At 39.4% G+C, this 15,578-nt stretch overlaps 1 protein-coding gene across 3 annotated transcripts in view; it reads left to right on the top strand.

The window, feature by feature from the left end:
- LOC135216313 (hydroxysteroid dehydrogenase-like protein 2) overlaps nt 1–15,465 on the top strand; it is a 122,993-nt gene extending 107,528 nt beyond the window's left edge. Inside the window, exons 5-7 of one of the 3 annotated variants that reach the window (XM_064251504.1) lie at nt 5,933–6,133; nt 7,862–8,002; nt 15,000–15,465. In XM_064251504.1, the coding sequence (XP_064107574.1) occupies nt 5,933–6,133; nt 7,862–7,980 (320 nt within the window). In that variant the 3' untranslated portion in view covers nt 7,981–8,002; nt 15,000–15,465. Of the gene's footprint in view, nt 1–5,932; nt 6,134–7,861 lie in introns of all 3 variants that reach the window. The other 2 variants (XM_064251494.1, XM_064251487.1) reach the window with 2 other exon arrangements.
- The last annotated feature ends 113 nt before the right edge of the window (nt 15,466–15,578 follow it).

Consider the following 15,578-nt stretch of genomic DNA (forward strand, 5'->3'; position numbering starts at 1 on the left):
GATCCTTTAGCATTGGCAGAGTACACATTCCAACATCCCTGGGACAACCTTGAGGTGTATGCCTTCCTTCCATTTTGTTTGATCCGTCAAGTTCTGAACAGGCTAATGAGTTCACAGGGTCTCAGGATGACTTAGGTAGCCCCTTTGTGGCCTCAGGCCGAACTGTTCCCAGATCTGCTGTCGTTATTGTCACAGGTTCCAAGGGAGATTCCCCCCTGGCGACATCTCCTGTGTCAGCCCCATGCGGAAAGGTTCCACCAGTCAGTAGAATCCCTGTCTCTTCACAGTTGGAGGCTATCAAGTATCTCCTCCGAGAGAGAGGCTTTTCTCAGAGAACAGCTGGGCATATGTCCAGCAGTCTTAGAAATTCGACCTAAGCGGTTTACCAAGGCAAATGGGCGATCTACTGTGATTGGTGTCGTAAATGGGTTTTTTCTCCACTCACGACCTCTGTTCAGCGAATAGCAGACTTTTTAACCTTCCTCAGAGACGAGAAACGTTTGTCCGTTTCTGCCATCAGAGGCTACAGGGAGGTCCTGAGTTTGGTGTTACGCCTTAACCTGTTAAGCGTCCCCCCCAGATGAGCTCGCTGCTAACGTACCGTCACACTTTTTTTGTAATTAGCGATCATAGCACTGATGATAGTTTTTCAAAGTTAATATTGATTTTTATGCTTATTATTCATACTGTAGTTAAGTGTAGGAAATTATTAAATGTTGGAGTAAAAAAAATTAATACTACAATTATTTTATTTCAAAAGGCTTCATAATGCTGAATGAAAAATATTATAGTACATACATGCACTATTATTCTTTCGTATGCCAATCTCTAAAGCAAGGGGCTACACACAATCCTACTTCACAGTATCAAACCATCTATCTATGTACTCGTGATTGTGGAGACAAAATGTTCTACATTCTCATCTAGAAACTGATTTGCAAATCTGTTTGTTTCTTTCACGAGGTAATCAATGATTTCATCATCAAAATATTTCTCAAAATATTCTAATGGCTTGTCTTCATCCTCAACTGTAAATTTCATGCTGGGATCAGCAACAAAAGTAAAGGGATTCTCTCTCTCTCTCTCTCTCTCTCTCTCTCTCTCTCTCTCTCTCTCTCTCTCTCTCTCTCTCTCTCTCTCTCTCGGAGTCCAGTCACTCGGCAAAGAAAAGTCATCTTCTCTCCTGCTACTGGAAGAAAAGTTTGTTTCCTCAATATCCTCATCACTGGAGGATTCAGAACTAGAGCTCTCATCCTCAAATAGGTCATCAATATCAGACTCCTCATCTATTATTTGATTGATCTCACCTGAAGAAATACGCCTCCTCTTTGGGACATGCATTGTGAAATACGTGAAAATCTATCTCTCTCGATAAACGGCCAAGCATACTGAAAGAAAACCTGCAGGGACAGGCAGTTTTCTAGCATAAGCGACCACCAGGAAAGAGTTGCCAGGCTGGAAATAAGTTTCCCATGTGCTGAGAGTGTTACTAAATGATGTTCCTACACTTTCTATACGAGTAAACGTATTATTACGCGACTGACGGCTTGACAAGCACAGTTAAAGTCTTGAACATAATAATCCGTTGAAGGCACTACCAAGTAGATTGTGGTAAACGTATTATTACGTGGGTGACACTTAACAGGTTAAGGGTATTGACATCTCCTCTTCCTGGGAACTTTCCCTGCTAGTTAAGGGGTTTGAGCAGTTGAGTTCTCCTAGAGAGCTCAAGCCTCCAACGTGGGATGTTTCCTTGGTTCTTAAGAGTTTCACTAAAGAGTCCATGTGAGCCCTTGCATCACTCATCTGACAGGAACCTGATGCTCAAGACAGTTTTCCTTCTGGCTTATCTCTTTTTGGATATGGAAAGCCATCAGACAGGCATACTTGACTCTTGATGATTCCACCACCACGTCTGTGCAGGCTAGAGCGCATGACGTTAGAGGTATTGGTCCCTCTCTGGCTTTCAAAGAGAAATTGGCTGTATATAGAGTGCTGAGTGCTGGTACTTGGTTACGCCAGTCCACATTCACCTCCTATCTTAAGGATGTTGCCCACAGATCTGCGGACACATTTTCCCTGGGTCCTGAGGTGGCTGCCCAACAGGTTGTGTAACCCATGGTTGCCCTTAACAGGGCACCTTTGTATCTTACCTAAGATGATTGTGTGGATGAGAGAATGAGTGAGTTGGCTAGTCTCCTTCTTTCTCTTGTATACCTTTCCTTCTTCATTCGAGCAGTTTAAGGGGGGCCAGCCAGCTAATGCCATTTTTTAAGGACAGTACTTTGATATTCATACCACTTGATAAGGTGACTTGGGACATCTCCAAACCGCATATGATTTTCGCCTCTGACCTTCGGTTTTGTGATGCCAGGGCGATTTATCCCAAAATTAACCATTTTTCAAATTCTATCTCCTCCCTTGATATTTGATATTAAGACCTGGGATTACTACCATATAAAGACCTGATGTAGACCTCCAATCGAATGAGGAGTTTTTTTTTCTAAAAGTCATTTTTTTGCTAGATATGAATTTCTCATTATGGTAAAAAAATAAACCCTATAAATCAGGAAAAAAAAATTTATAAAAAAAAAGGCAAAACAAAAATTGGAAAAAAGGGCTTCATATGATTGTTCTATAATGTCTTTCTGAGGTATAAATCAAATTTCAGTGCTATAACTTTAAAACTAAGTTAGGAGATAGATTTTGAAGGTCAATAAGTATAGTTTTGAGATACGGGCGTTCAAAGTTTTCCTTTGTATTTTTATAAAGACAATGTTAATAAATAATGATTATTATGAATGCATATTTCTGTTTTGGGTATTAATAAAGCAAAACTATGTTATTTCCCATAATTTAATCGTAAATGATGATCCCTTTACTCATATATCATAGCCTGGGGCACTGCGTCAGGCAAGATGGGGCACTCCTTCCTACGCAACTCTCTCTCTCTCTTTCACTAACTCGGCTTATTACAGCGAATTTTCTTCTTCTATATGTTAGCGAGATGTTTTCCTTGTATTTTCCTCTTTGGCATGATGAAATTCTTGCCGAAACAAAGGTAAAGAAACGTAAAAGCAAGAGAATGTCAGAGGTGAAACTCGAACATGTACTCTTTTTTTTCAAAGACATTGTTAATAAATCATGATTATTATGAATTTCATATTCCTTTTTGGGTATTAATAAACCAAAAATATGTTATTTTATCATAAATAAAGATCCCTTTACTCAATGACCATAGCCTGGGGTACTGCACGACGTGTGCGTCAGGCAAGATGGGGGCGTTCCTAACTACGAACCCCTCCCTCTCTCTCTCTCTCTCTCTCTCTCCTCACTAACTACGCTAATATCGCGTATATTATGATATTCTGTAATCATATTAGAGCTAATTTTCTTCGTCTGTATGTTAGCGAGATGTTTTGTTAGTCTTTTCCTCATTGGCATGGTGAAATTCTTGCTGAAACAAAGATAAACATATGTAAAAGCAAGCGAATGTCAAAGGTGAAACTCGGATGTATACACTATAAGAGGTTTCTCCTCGCACTGGAAGCCGTAAACTGAACAAGTTCCCTCCTGCCGCCTCATGGAATCTCTACAGATGCCATTGCTCACAATATTTTTGACAATAATTATAAAAATTATGATAACAGAAGAAATACTATTGCATTTTCCTGTATGGATCAATGTTTTTGGCTTATTGAGTTACATTTACTGATTACCTTGTAACTACGAAAGTAATAGGAATTTTGACGAAATATTTCGTATATTTATTCTCCATTGCCAGAGGAAGCTCTATGAATTTTTTCATGACTGCATTTTTTGCCCCATACCCCCCTATATAAGGGTTCTGGCTGGCCCCCTTAAGGAATAGACACATCATTTGCTGGACTGGTCTGATACAAGTAAGTAAGGTAGTCATACTAATAGTGTGGTCGTGCAACATACAAATATCTTACCCACTGTTTGGTAGCATATGCTCCACTCCTTGGCAAGGAGGGGTTGGAAGTAATACAAACCCTGGTGTCTTGGTTTGTTATTGGACAGTCAAAGTTTCTCTTTGGTTCCCTTTATAATGTTTATCCCATATATCATTGTATGTCACTCAGGTTCTGAGTGGTTAGATATTAATTTATCTAGCTTCTCAACGGGCTTCAGTCCCTCCTTTTGAGAATTGGACTGGTGGGTAGGCCCCCAGCCGGTCTAGGATGTCTTATACCTCCCTCCAAGTATGAGTCTCTCCTATTGTTAAGACCAAAGGTTTCTGCGCGTATGAACAAATGACAAATTTTCTTAGACAATTTTTATTTTTCATAGCAACAAACCTGAGGTCTTAACATTATACAGCCCGCCTGTAGCCGCCCCTCTGTTTGTTTAGTCATACTGAGTTGGGAAAGACTGGCATAGTGGCATCATCCTTGACCAATCCAAACCCGAGCTACGTGTGCGTTGCCAGATGAAGATTCCTTGCTTTCATCTGCTTTTTAACCGGATCCAGCTAGGCGCTAGAAATGATCCTATTGTTAAGACCTCTGGTTTGTAGCTATGAAAATTACAAATTGTCTTAGAAAGTTTGCCCTTTTTAATTTTTTTTTAGCTATTCTGACTGAAGGATTTAGTAGGCTTCTTTGATAAAAATTTTTTTGGCACTATCTAGTATGTATGCATGTATGTATGTATGCCTCGCATGTAAACTTTTCACATAATAATGCTTTTCCAGAGTATCCTTAAGTAAAGGGATTCAATTTTGTTTGTAAGAGAGCTACATCCCCTTCCAAGGGAAGATGATTAAGAGATATGGCTACAAGCTACCCTCAGAATGAAAAAGCTTAAGTAAAAGTTTTTTTACAAACCCTGTATGAAAGCTTCTTCAAGTAGTATTGATTTCAGTTGTTCAAACCATGGCCCTGGGGCCACATTAGGGACCCAAGTTTAAATAGGAATATATGTAAAATATCTGGAAATTCCTCAAGTACAAGGTACAGTTTGTCAGAGTAATATGTAATTATTTTACTATAGTGTGAATTAATGTTTGTTTAAACCCCAAGGGCCGGTGTAGAAATCCAAAATTGTACTTAAGAATATAGTATAAAAAAAAAATTGAAGCCATATAGTACTTGCAAGTGCAGCAAGATGCTCAGGTAAGTATTGTAACCCATGAGCCACTTACATTTCACCCTCATCCTCTCTAACTTTATGTTTGATGCCTGCATCACAAATACAGTGGTCCCCCTGTATTCGCGGGTGATGTGTACCAGACCCCCTCACAAATAGTAGTTGGAACTCCTTTAAAAATGATGAAAACGGTCTGTTTTGGTAGTTGAAACTAGGGAAAACCCACTAAAAAATGTTATACCTGGTTTTTTTAGTAGTTTTATGACAAAAAGTGCATTTTATGAAATTGATTAAAAAAAGAAAAACAGGAATTTGAGGATATTTCTCATAGAAAAATACAGCGAATAGGCGAATTTCCTCCAAATATGAGGTAGATATGGTCCAGAGTGAAATCCACAAATGCACGAATTCACGAATCCAGAGAACGCGAATAAGGGGGCCCACTGTAATGTATTTCAGTGTTTTTCTGTGGTCTTTTAAGTATGATGGTTTTTCTTCGTAGTTCACAAATATGGTAGTTTTTATTTGTAGTTCAAGACGACTTCATTTTATTTTTTAGTGCTATTTTAATTGTATAATTTTGATACTTTGGTATCTTTACTAATTGTGTGCAAATAACAGATGATAATAGTATACTATAAAAAGCAGTTCCATTCCTTGTCTAGCTGCTTTTGATTATACATATCTAGAAAAAAGTTCACTCGTAAAATTAAGTGTTTTTGTGTAATCATGTAATCATGTACTCAAGTAATTGATATTTGTGTGCACTGCAGCTTCAGTTCCAGTTGCTTGATGTTGTGACTTCTTTTTCATTTTTCAGCCATTACTACAGCAGCAACAAAGTTTCTTGGAGGAGGTGACTCGATGGATAAATTTTCTCGAAAGCCTGATATTATGGCTGATGCTGCTTATGTCATGCTCTGCAAAAATTCTAGATCATACACTGGGAACTTTGCTATTGACTCACAAGTTCTTATGGATGAGGGCATTACTGACCTGTCTTCATATGCTGTTGACCCAAGTGAGTTTATTTGCATTTTTGCCGTGAAGGGTGGAATTGCCCCCCATAAATCTTTAAATTGTAGTTTATGCTTTTTCTATAGTTTGCAAAAGCTTATTTCATTCACAATTATGCCTCTCTCCCATAATTAATATATTAAAATTTGTAATTAGGGCTTCTGCATTGTAGTAATTGGTTTTGTGTGTTAGGTTTACAAGATCATAAAACATAGAAGATATTTAACATTTACATGCAGACTATTGCAACTTCTTCTAATAAATACTTTTTTTAAAATTATAATTACTGCTCACACAATATCAAAACAGATAAGAAATAAAAGCAGTAACAAATTCTTAGAATATATGTTGAAAAATATTTATGTAAATTTACTGAGAACAAAGATTCAGTAACTTTTTATTTTTTTATTTTACATGATTTTCTAATTTCTTTGCACTTTTCTTTGTAAAATTACATTTACAACTGACATACTATCATAAAAGACAAGAACAAAAAACAACAGTAACCCTATGGTATATTTATGAGCAAATTTACAATAAGACTTCATGTGAGAGACACAGAACATTCTCCCTTCAAGTCATAAGCACTACTGAAGTCCTGAGACACCCACACTCATGATTTTAGCAGGTGTAAAAGTTGTCATTAGTGAATTTAGGGGCTATAAAAGTATTGGCACCTCTTTCACACCCGATTCTTTCCAAATCGATGATGTGTAATACGTATTATTTATCTACAGGATCAATCCATCCACCACCCCAAACTGTTATTACTACTCCCGAGGGTGAATCCATCCAAGGGTTAATTTTGTCCCAGTTACATTATCAAAGCCAGTGGTTTATATTGGGCCTCTTTATCCTCTTAGCACCTAACACCTAAGCACAGTTTCTGGTCATATTGGAGCAAGGATCCTTCCTGGCACAAGATCATCTTTATAACAATGATCCAAACATTATTTGCATGCAAGATATTTACTTCTAAACAGCATTGTGTAAATACAGTGGGCCCCCGTATTTGCGTTTTCCGGATTCACGGACTCACGCATTCGCAAATTTCACTGTGGAGGATATCCCATCATTATTCGCGAGGAATTCACCTATTCGCAGTATTTTGCTGAGAAATATCAACAAATTCCTTTTTTTTTTTTTTTTTTTCAATTTTATCATAAAATGTACTTTTTGTGTGATAAAACTACGTATTTAGAAAAACCAGGTATAAAATTTTTAGTGGGTTTTTATTGAGTTTTAACTAACAAAATAGGCCATTTTAAGCATTTTTATAGGGGCTCTAAGTATTTGCGGGTTCTAACTATTCGCGGGGGTAAGGGGTGTCTGGTATGCATCCCCCGTGAATACAGAGGGACCACTGTAATGTTGTAGTGTACATACTCTGTTTAGTTAAATTGCTTTTAACTTTCATATTTCTAAGATTCATGAATACTGACTGGGTAAAGTTGGTACCCATCCATTCTTTTATGACCTCTGAAACAGGAAACATTTCCCAACTAATATGAGTTGGGTAAAGTCTTAAATATCCCATTCTTTTTCTTTTTTTAGAGAAAAAAGGGATGTAGTGTATGGATATGGCACAAAGTTTTTGTTTCCTGTTAAGAACTGCTGATATTATTTTTTCTACTTTGCAGACTGGCATGGTGAATAGTGTTAAGTGCTACTTCATACTGGAAATGCTGTATATTTGTTTTAGTATAACTATCATCACTGTATTCATTTTCAGATTCTCCTTTAGCCCCAGATTTCTTCTTAGATGGGTATGAAGAACACTTGTCCAAGGTAGGGGGTGAAAATGTCAAGAGGAGATTTGTTGGGGGGAAGGATACATTGTCAAAGCTGTAAAGTACTAATGGGTCATGAACAAGTAAGTCATCGGTGGTTATTTGGATGTCCAAGTCATTGGTCTTGTCAGATTATATGATAAATATATGTTCAACTTACAAATTTCACCAGTACTTAGTATTGTTATTTTTATTGAAGCTAATGGTATTGTTCACTGATGCTATCTGTTTATCAAGACTTTGCATCATTCTATGTACTTTACATCTTTTTTCTCTTCAGGCAAGCTTGTCAGGAATAAGGCAAAATTATTAAAAATGGAAAGAATCTGGAATAATTTTTCCTTATTCCTTAGAAGCTTGCCTTAAGAGAAAAAGAATACGTATAGACTGACTCAAAGTCTTCATAAAAAGGTAATATATCTGTGAACAATGCCATTAACTTGAATTGCATAAGAGAGAAAAGATGCTCAAATAGCATACTACTTTGCATTGTTACATTAACATAAGGATCAAAATTGATTTTGGTATGACTGTGCTTGGGTAGTTTGTAAACACTGGTTATGATACAGACCATTTTTGTACAAGATGTATTTAAAGGTTGCAGAGTTTTGCCCTCTTGAAAACCTAATTCAAGAGTTCATAGAATAAGCCTTTAAATTCATCTCACCAGGGGAATTCTTTTTCAGTTGGGAACATTTGGTTTGTTCATACGCGGAACAAACCTTCGGTCTTAACAATAGGATAATTCTTCTAGTGCTAGCTGGAAACCGGTAAAAACAATCTAAGATTGTAAAAAAAGGAATCTGTGGCATCTGACAACTCATGCATATACGCGGTGGATGTTTGGTCATCGACCAAGCTCGGACCCCCGTGATATGCCAGTCTTTTCTTTTACCGCCTTGGAGAGCGGAGTTTTGCTTCGCACTCCTTTTCAAAGCTGGTTTTGTGATCATATCCTGCACTTGATTTCTAATTTTTTTGCAGCCTAGAAGTTCCATGGACATCAGTGTTTTTAGACAAGCCTTCCATGTTGCTGTGTTGAACTTCCTTGGGGCAGAGGCTGTTGCAGTAGATACGTCTTTAACTCTGCATTGGCATTACTTGCATTATGTGTGATAGGCTGGTCCATCTCCTAGAGAGTATTGCCTCTTCAGAGAAACAGGACCCCTTAATTTGGTTTAGTGTTTTATATATCTTTCACACATGTCTGGGAACTTTGTAATGTTTTAGTCTTTCAGATATTGTGTGCTTTCAGGATGTTTGGAATGAATTTTAATGGCTGATGATTCGATCTTCCGTTCTACTATTTGCAGGGCCAGTCATGATTGTCATCTTGTCTCTTTCTGTCATTTAATAGGAGTGGGGCGCGGGCGGTATGGCTCTCATCCGTCTTTCCTTCCATCCTCACACATAATTATTTTAGTCTCTCAGGTTACGGTCTCCTTCCTGAGAGAGAGAGAATTTTCGTTTATTTACAGATTCTGAAGTTGTCAACCGCGTTTCTCGTCTGGATTCTGGCAGTGGCAGTGGTCTCCCAAGACTTGGGAGCCCTCTTCTTTGCCTCCATCTGACAGAGATGCCATTTCACTAATTTTGACTTGTGTATTTGTGCTGTGAAGAAGTGACTTGAAGCAATCAACGCTGTCAGCGGTGGGTTCCTTGCTGTTTACGAAACCCGTTCCTGCCGAACAATTCAACTTCGTCATGCAGGGATACCAACCTTATAGCTTGCTGTGAACATCATTTACATATGATGTTCAACTGGGTAATGGTATAATTATAATACTATTTTGTGTTACGTTTTCTGAACTACTCAAAATGTTCTCTCGCTCTTTGTGACAGTGTCTGCAGTGTGACGTCGTGAATGGGCATGTGACATTATGGATTCTGCTGACTGCATAGTTGTTGCTGCTCTGAGTATCGATTTCCCCCCATATTTCTCCGACAGTGGTTTTTTTCATGAAGATTCGTCGCTATCCGTCACGTATACGTGTCCTGGGAGTCCATCTAGTTATTGTAGGAGATGTCAGGATGCTTCTTTTGCCATCTTCACTGTCACCAACAGCCCAATGTTGTAATGTCATTCTCATACATCTCTGCCCGTGATGTCTGCTTAGGTGGTGTCTCTCCTACTCCTGTTGAGCAGTGATGCGACTTTCAACTTTGCCATCGTGGTTGGTTGTAGCCCATCAGTATGATCTTCCTGGAGTTGATATTTGGATGGACTGCTGTGTTTGGTAGTAGCTGTTCTGGAGTTTCTACCACCGAAAGGAGGAATGCATCTAATATCTTTATTTCAGATTGGAGTCATCCAAGATGGCGGTTGTTTGGGCATCGCTTGGGCTACAGGGTTCTCCTTCCTTGGATGGGCTGTTGTCGCATTTCTTGGAAGCATGTATCCCACCAACGGCCCCTTTAGCAGTACTGCCTTCCCCAGGACTCCTACATTGGCTCTCATGTGCTGCCACCTTTCAGAGCCCCTTTTTCATTGTTGACGCCCTCTGGGTCGCTCCGTATCACTCCGCCAGTGAGGCCATCAACCAGCGCTGGTCTTAGAGATGTCATGACTTCATTCCCAGCGTCCTCTCAGCCTATGACGTCAGATGTGGTGGCCACACATCCTCCAGTTTTGACGTCATCGTCTTATCTCACTGAACCGTCGAGGTATTGGTTCAAGTGGTCTCCAAGAGGCTGGACTGTTTTGCAAGAGACGATTTCTGAGGTATCTACAAAGAAGAAGAGTCATATCGGAGGGACTCTTCCCGACTCCTACTTCTAAGAGACTGCGTAGAGATACCGGTTTCAGAGATACCGGTTTCACTACTTCTCCTACCTCTTCTCCATCACCACCTCGCCATCGTGTCAGACGTTGGAGGATCAAGGACTTTGTGGTTTTGTCAGCTGGGAGTGAAGGAGTGCATTAACATCTGCCTCACAAGGTCGTGTTTTTCCCACACGTTCACGTTCGTGAGGTTGGAAGTGGCGCTAGTGGAAGGAAGGCTTTCTCGGAGCAATCTTCTCACTGATGTCCCAACTTGTTTTGCCCCACATGACACAATGTGTACGGGTGGCATCACTGGTCCGTGTACGTGGTTCATCACTTGTCCAAGTACGTGACCATCGCTTGTCCATGTACATGATTCAGCACATATCCAGCTGCTTGATATGTATTTTTAAGCCAACAGCCATACCACATTGAAAGCATTGCTTCTTGTCCGATCAGCGAACCCACTTCTGTATACCAATGTCCATGGATGTGTAGTACCATGACCACATCCGTACACCAACGTCCACTTCCATACACTAACTTTCATCAATGTATACCAACATACACGTACATGTAAGCGGCCATGTATGTGTACCATTGCCCACGTCCGTATACCAAGTTCACATACATGGTTCATCGAACCGTCACATCCAGTGTCTTCTCTTCAAGTTACATTGTGTTCAGAAGCATAGTTATTTTGACTAACGATGACGACCTACCAAAAGGTCATTCACAACGTCTTTGCAAATGCCAGTCAATGGATTCATTCAATCAAGCCATCCAGCGTTCTTTGGGATTCAGGCCAAGACACTTCAAGGAAAAGGAAGCTTAGGAAATGCTGGCCTTTCTATTTTAGTCTAGCCTAAGTAATTGCATTCTTACCTGGCAAGTTGCTAACACGACCTAGCCTAAGTGGGTAAAGTCTTAGAATAGTCTAGATAATTCAAAAGCCTTCTTAACCTAGCCTAAGTAGTTGAGTTCGTAGCCTAGCAAGTGCTGATATCTAAGCTAATCTTATCCTTAGCCTAACTAGTTTAAAGCAGCTTTAATCAAGTCTAAGTGGTTAAGTTCTTAGCCTACCCTGTCTAGTTCTAAGCTACTTCAATCTGGTCTAAACAGTTGAATTCTTAATCTAGTGTAACTCATGAGTCTTTAGCCTAGTTTAACTAGTTCAAGCATACCTTATCCTAGTCTAAGTTTTTAGCCTAGTCTAACTAGTCTAAAGCTACCTTGACATAGTCTAAGTGGTTGTTCTTAGCCTAACTTAACTAGTCAAAGCTACCTTAACCTAGCATAATAGGTTCAGTTCTTAGCTTAGCTAAATACTCCAGTTCTTAACCTTGCAAGTGGTTAATTCACGAACTAGCGTAGCTTGTATCGTTGGATAGAACCTTTGTTTCTATCTTAGCTGAGCCTAAGTACTAGGATTCTGGCATAGCTGGCTTACAGGGATAAGTTCTTAGACTAACCTAGAATGACAATTGATGGGTACGCTAGTTAAACCTTCCCTGACCTATTTATTCTAGCCTAGGTGTTGGGTCCTAGAGCTAGCCTCAATTGAGCAAACATATTTCTCCATATTTCTGCTAGCCTAAGTGTTGGAGTTCTCAGCCTAGCCTACCTCTTGATTATGCAAAATTTTCCATGCTTTAAGAAGTCGACTTTGGGTTAGGTTAGGTTCGATTCCTAGATTAACCTTCTCCATACGAATGTCCTGATCAGTAATGTAACTTGTAGTCTGGTGGCCTTTCCTTCAAATTACGTAGGATCCATCTTAGCTCTGTCTATGTTGCTCTGGAACACCGCCATGATGGTTCCTTAGCCTAGAAAGAGGCCCTGGGACCTATCACTATAGGTCGACTCCTCTGATGAGTAGCATACTGATTGTAGGTCATCATAAGGTATAACCTTATAAGAAATCTCTACTGTAGAAGATGCATGTCTCCAGGGCGGCTCAAGGACTTCTTCCAGTTCTACAGGCAGTTACTTTGTCATGCGAAAGTTTACAGTAGGACATTTGGAGATGATATCTGTACTGAGTTTTTTATTTTAGGACATCCCCATAGGGTACCCTATTATCTTTTCGACCTTTTGAAGACTTTTTTTTTTAAGCCTTGTCTTACTCACGGATTCTAGAAGTCTTCTATTCAGTCTCAGAATTGTTCATTTGGGATGAAAAATCCTTTCTGCCGCCAGCTCCTTTCTTTTGACAGTCAAGATGCACCAGTGTGCAATCGAAACCTGTGGAGCTCATAGTAAGCTACTTCCAAGCAGGAGGATTGTGTTGACCGATATTCCAGACAGTGGAGTACAGACTCGAGTGTAGAGTGGTCTTTGAAGCAGGAAGTAGTGGTTTACTTTTTTTTTTTTTTTTTTTTTTTTTTTTTTTTATTTAGGGAAGATCAAGGTTAGACCTCTTTTCCTTTCGCTGCAACAATAAACTAGGAGTCGAGGATCCTCTTCCTCAGACAGAGGATGCTCTTTAGCATCTTTTGCGCAATCTCCAGAAAGGCATTCCATCAGTTCTGCCAGATATGCCAGGTCCTAAGCAGAGAAATCTTTGGGATCCGTTAGGTACTGGAGAGGGTTTGGGCAGAACTGTGAGCTGCAGAAATTTCAGTGTGTCTTTGGTGATTCTCCTGTGTACACAGGTGGAGTGGTTCCCAGAGCTAATATATCTTTCAACATTTCTGAGAGAAATTCTTCATGGGCCCTTCCTTACCAGCCTCATGTGGAAACGTTCCACCAGGCAATAAAATCTCTGTTGCTTCACATCTGGGACAAGTGGGCCACGTCAGTGAGCTGTTATGGGATTTTTTTTTTTTTTTCACAGAAATGAAAAGGTATTTACGTTTCAGCTTTCAGGAACTGCAGGGCCAACTTTGGTTTGATTCTGCTCCTTAAAAGGCTCAGACACTTCTTCATCCTGGGAATTAGTGGTGTGTTTTGGAGTGTTGTACAGTCCTATTCAACAAAGGAACTCAAATGTACAATGTGCGATCTTACTCTGGTCTTGAGTAGTCTCACTTGAGCTTCATGTAACCACTACGTCAATAGTTAATATAAGATCTGACCCTGAGACAGATCTTCCTGTTTGCATTGACTTCCTCAAAAGAGAGAGTTAACTTCATGGCAGAAGGGTCATTGACTTTTGTTTTGGCACCGGTCCGTCCAGAATGAAAGTATCCAAGATCTCCTTGTCATTCTGGCCGTGTGAAGTAATTAAAAAGAATACTTCATATCAGATAGTTCTACCACAGAGTCTGTGCAGGCTAGTTCATATCACATCAGAGGAATGAGTTCCTCTTTGGCAATTAGGAAGAATTTGTCTGTTCATAGGGTTTTGAATGTTGGTTCCTGGCTTAAGCAGACCACGTTCACTTCCTTTTCAAGAAGGACATTGCCCACAGGTCCTTGGACACTTTTCGTTGGGTCTAGTGGTGGCTGCCCATCAAGTTGAGTAACTCATCCAGTGCCCCCAGCGGGACAGTTGGTATCTTACCTAAGATGATTGTGAGGGAGATGGTTGGTCTCCTCCTTTCTCCTTTTCCCTTTTCTTCTTCCTGGTAGCACTTACTCCTCTCTCCAACAAAGGGAGAGAGGAGTAGCAACAAATCCCTGTGGCAGATGTGATTCGTAGCTTGAACAGACACAATTCTTTTTACCTCCCGCTAATACAATGAATCTGGACATCTCTCATTGTGTTTCATCCCAGAAGGTTGAATTTTTTGGATACTTGTTTATCTATTCTTTCATGGGCTCAGATCCCCTTCCTTAGAACTTGATCTTCTAGGAAGGGTAGTCAGGCGGGCTGAAGCGCCAGCCGGTTCTGGATACTTGTACCTCCCTCCAAGTATAAGTCTATCCTGTTGTTAAGACAGATGGTTTGTTCTGCATATGAACAAATGACAAATTTTTGATCATTTTGTATTTTTCATAGCTAACAAATCTGAAGTCTTAAACTGCCTACCTCTAGCTGCCCCTCTCATATCATGGGTTGGAAGAAAGACTGACATATCGCGGGAGTCCGAGCTTGGTCAATGACCAAACATCTGCCACTTATATGCATGAGTTTGCTAAATGCCAGAGATTCCTTTTTTACAATCTTTGATTGTTTTTACTGGTTTCCAGCTAGTGCTAGAAGAATTATCCTAATGTTAAGACCTCAGGTTTGTTAGCTTTGAAAAATACAAATTAATTAAAAATGTGTACGTAATTTTCTTTCATTTTATCCTAGTTCTTATATGGTGATTTATATACATCACTGTAAGAACAACTGTTGAACTCATATCTGTGCTTTCCTCATTAAATAGGTTATAGCTGCTCATTACTCATGTATGGTTGCATTGCCTTCTAGAGGACTGCTAAAATAAAGCAATTTCCTCAATTGAGGTTTCATTTGCTGCAGGAGCTGGATTGATGTAATGTGCCACAAGAATATGGTTGCTTGTAACCAACTCAAAACTGAACACATTTGTAACCAGTAGGAAGTAACCAAGAACAGGCATATGTGGAAAATGAGAAGAAAAAATAGAAAAAAATATCATTAGCTTTCATTATCCACAACATTATCTTGCTTATGCAGCTGTAAGTCAGATTGGTTAAGCATTTTGTATCCCGTGTTCTTTGTAAAGGATCAGTCAGGCTGAAGGATGGACTTGAATTGTACATTTTTTTTTTTTTTTTTTTTTTTGTGGTTTGCTCTTTGTTTAATATTGTATTTAAGAATTGCCACTGTTTATATGTAAATCTGCAAAGAAATATAGATGGTCACTTGAACCTGATGCATATCAGTCCATTTTTTAAGTACTAGTTACATTTACTACCCTGGGGTGTCATGAAATAACTGTCTTTAATTTTTATCTAGAATATCTCAAGTTTCAGAATTTAAC

The sequence above is a fragment of the Macrobrachium nipponense genome, chromosome 19, assembly GCF_015104395.2.
Source record: "Macrobrachium nipponense isolate FS-2020 chromosome 19, ASM1510439v2, whole genome shotgun sequence".
In the NCBI taxonomy this organism is placed as follows: Eukaryota; Metazoa; Arthropoda; class Malacostraca; order Decapoda; family Palaemonidae; genus Macrobrachium; species Macrobrachium nipponense.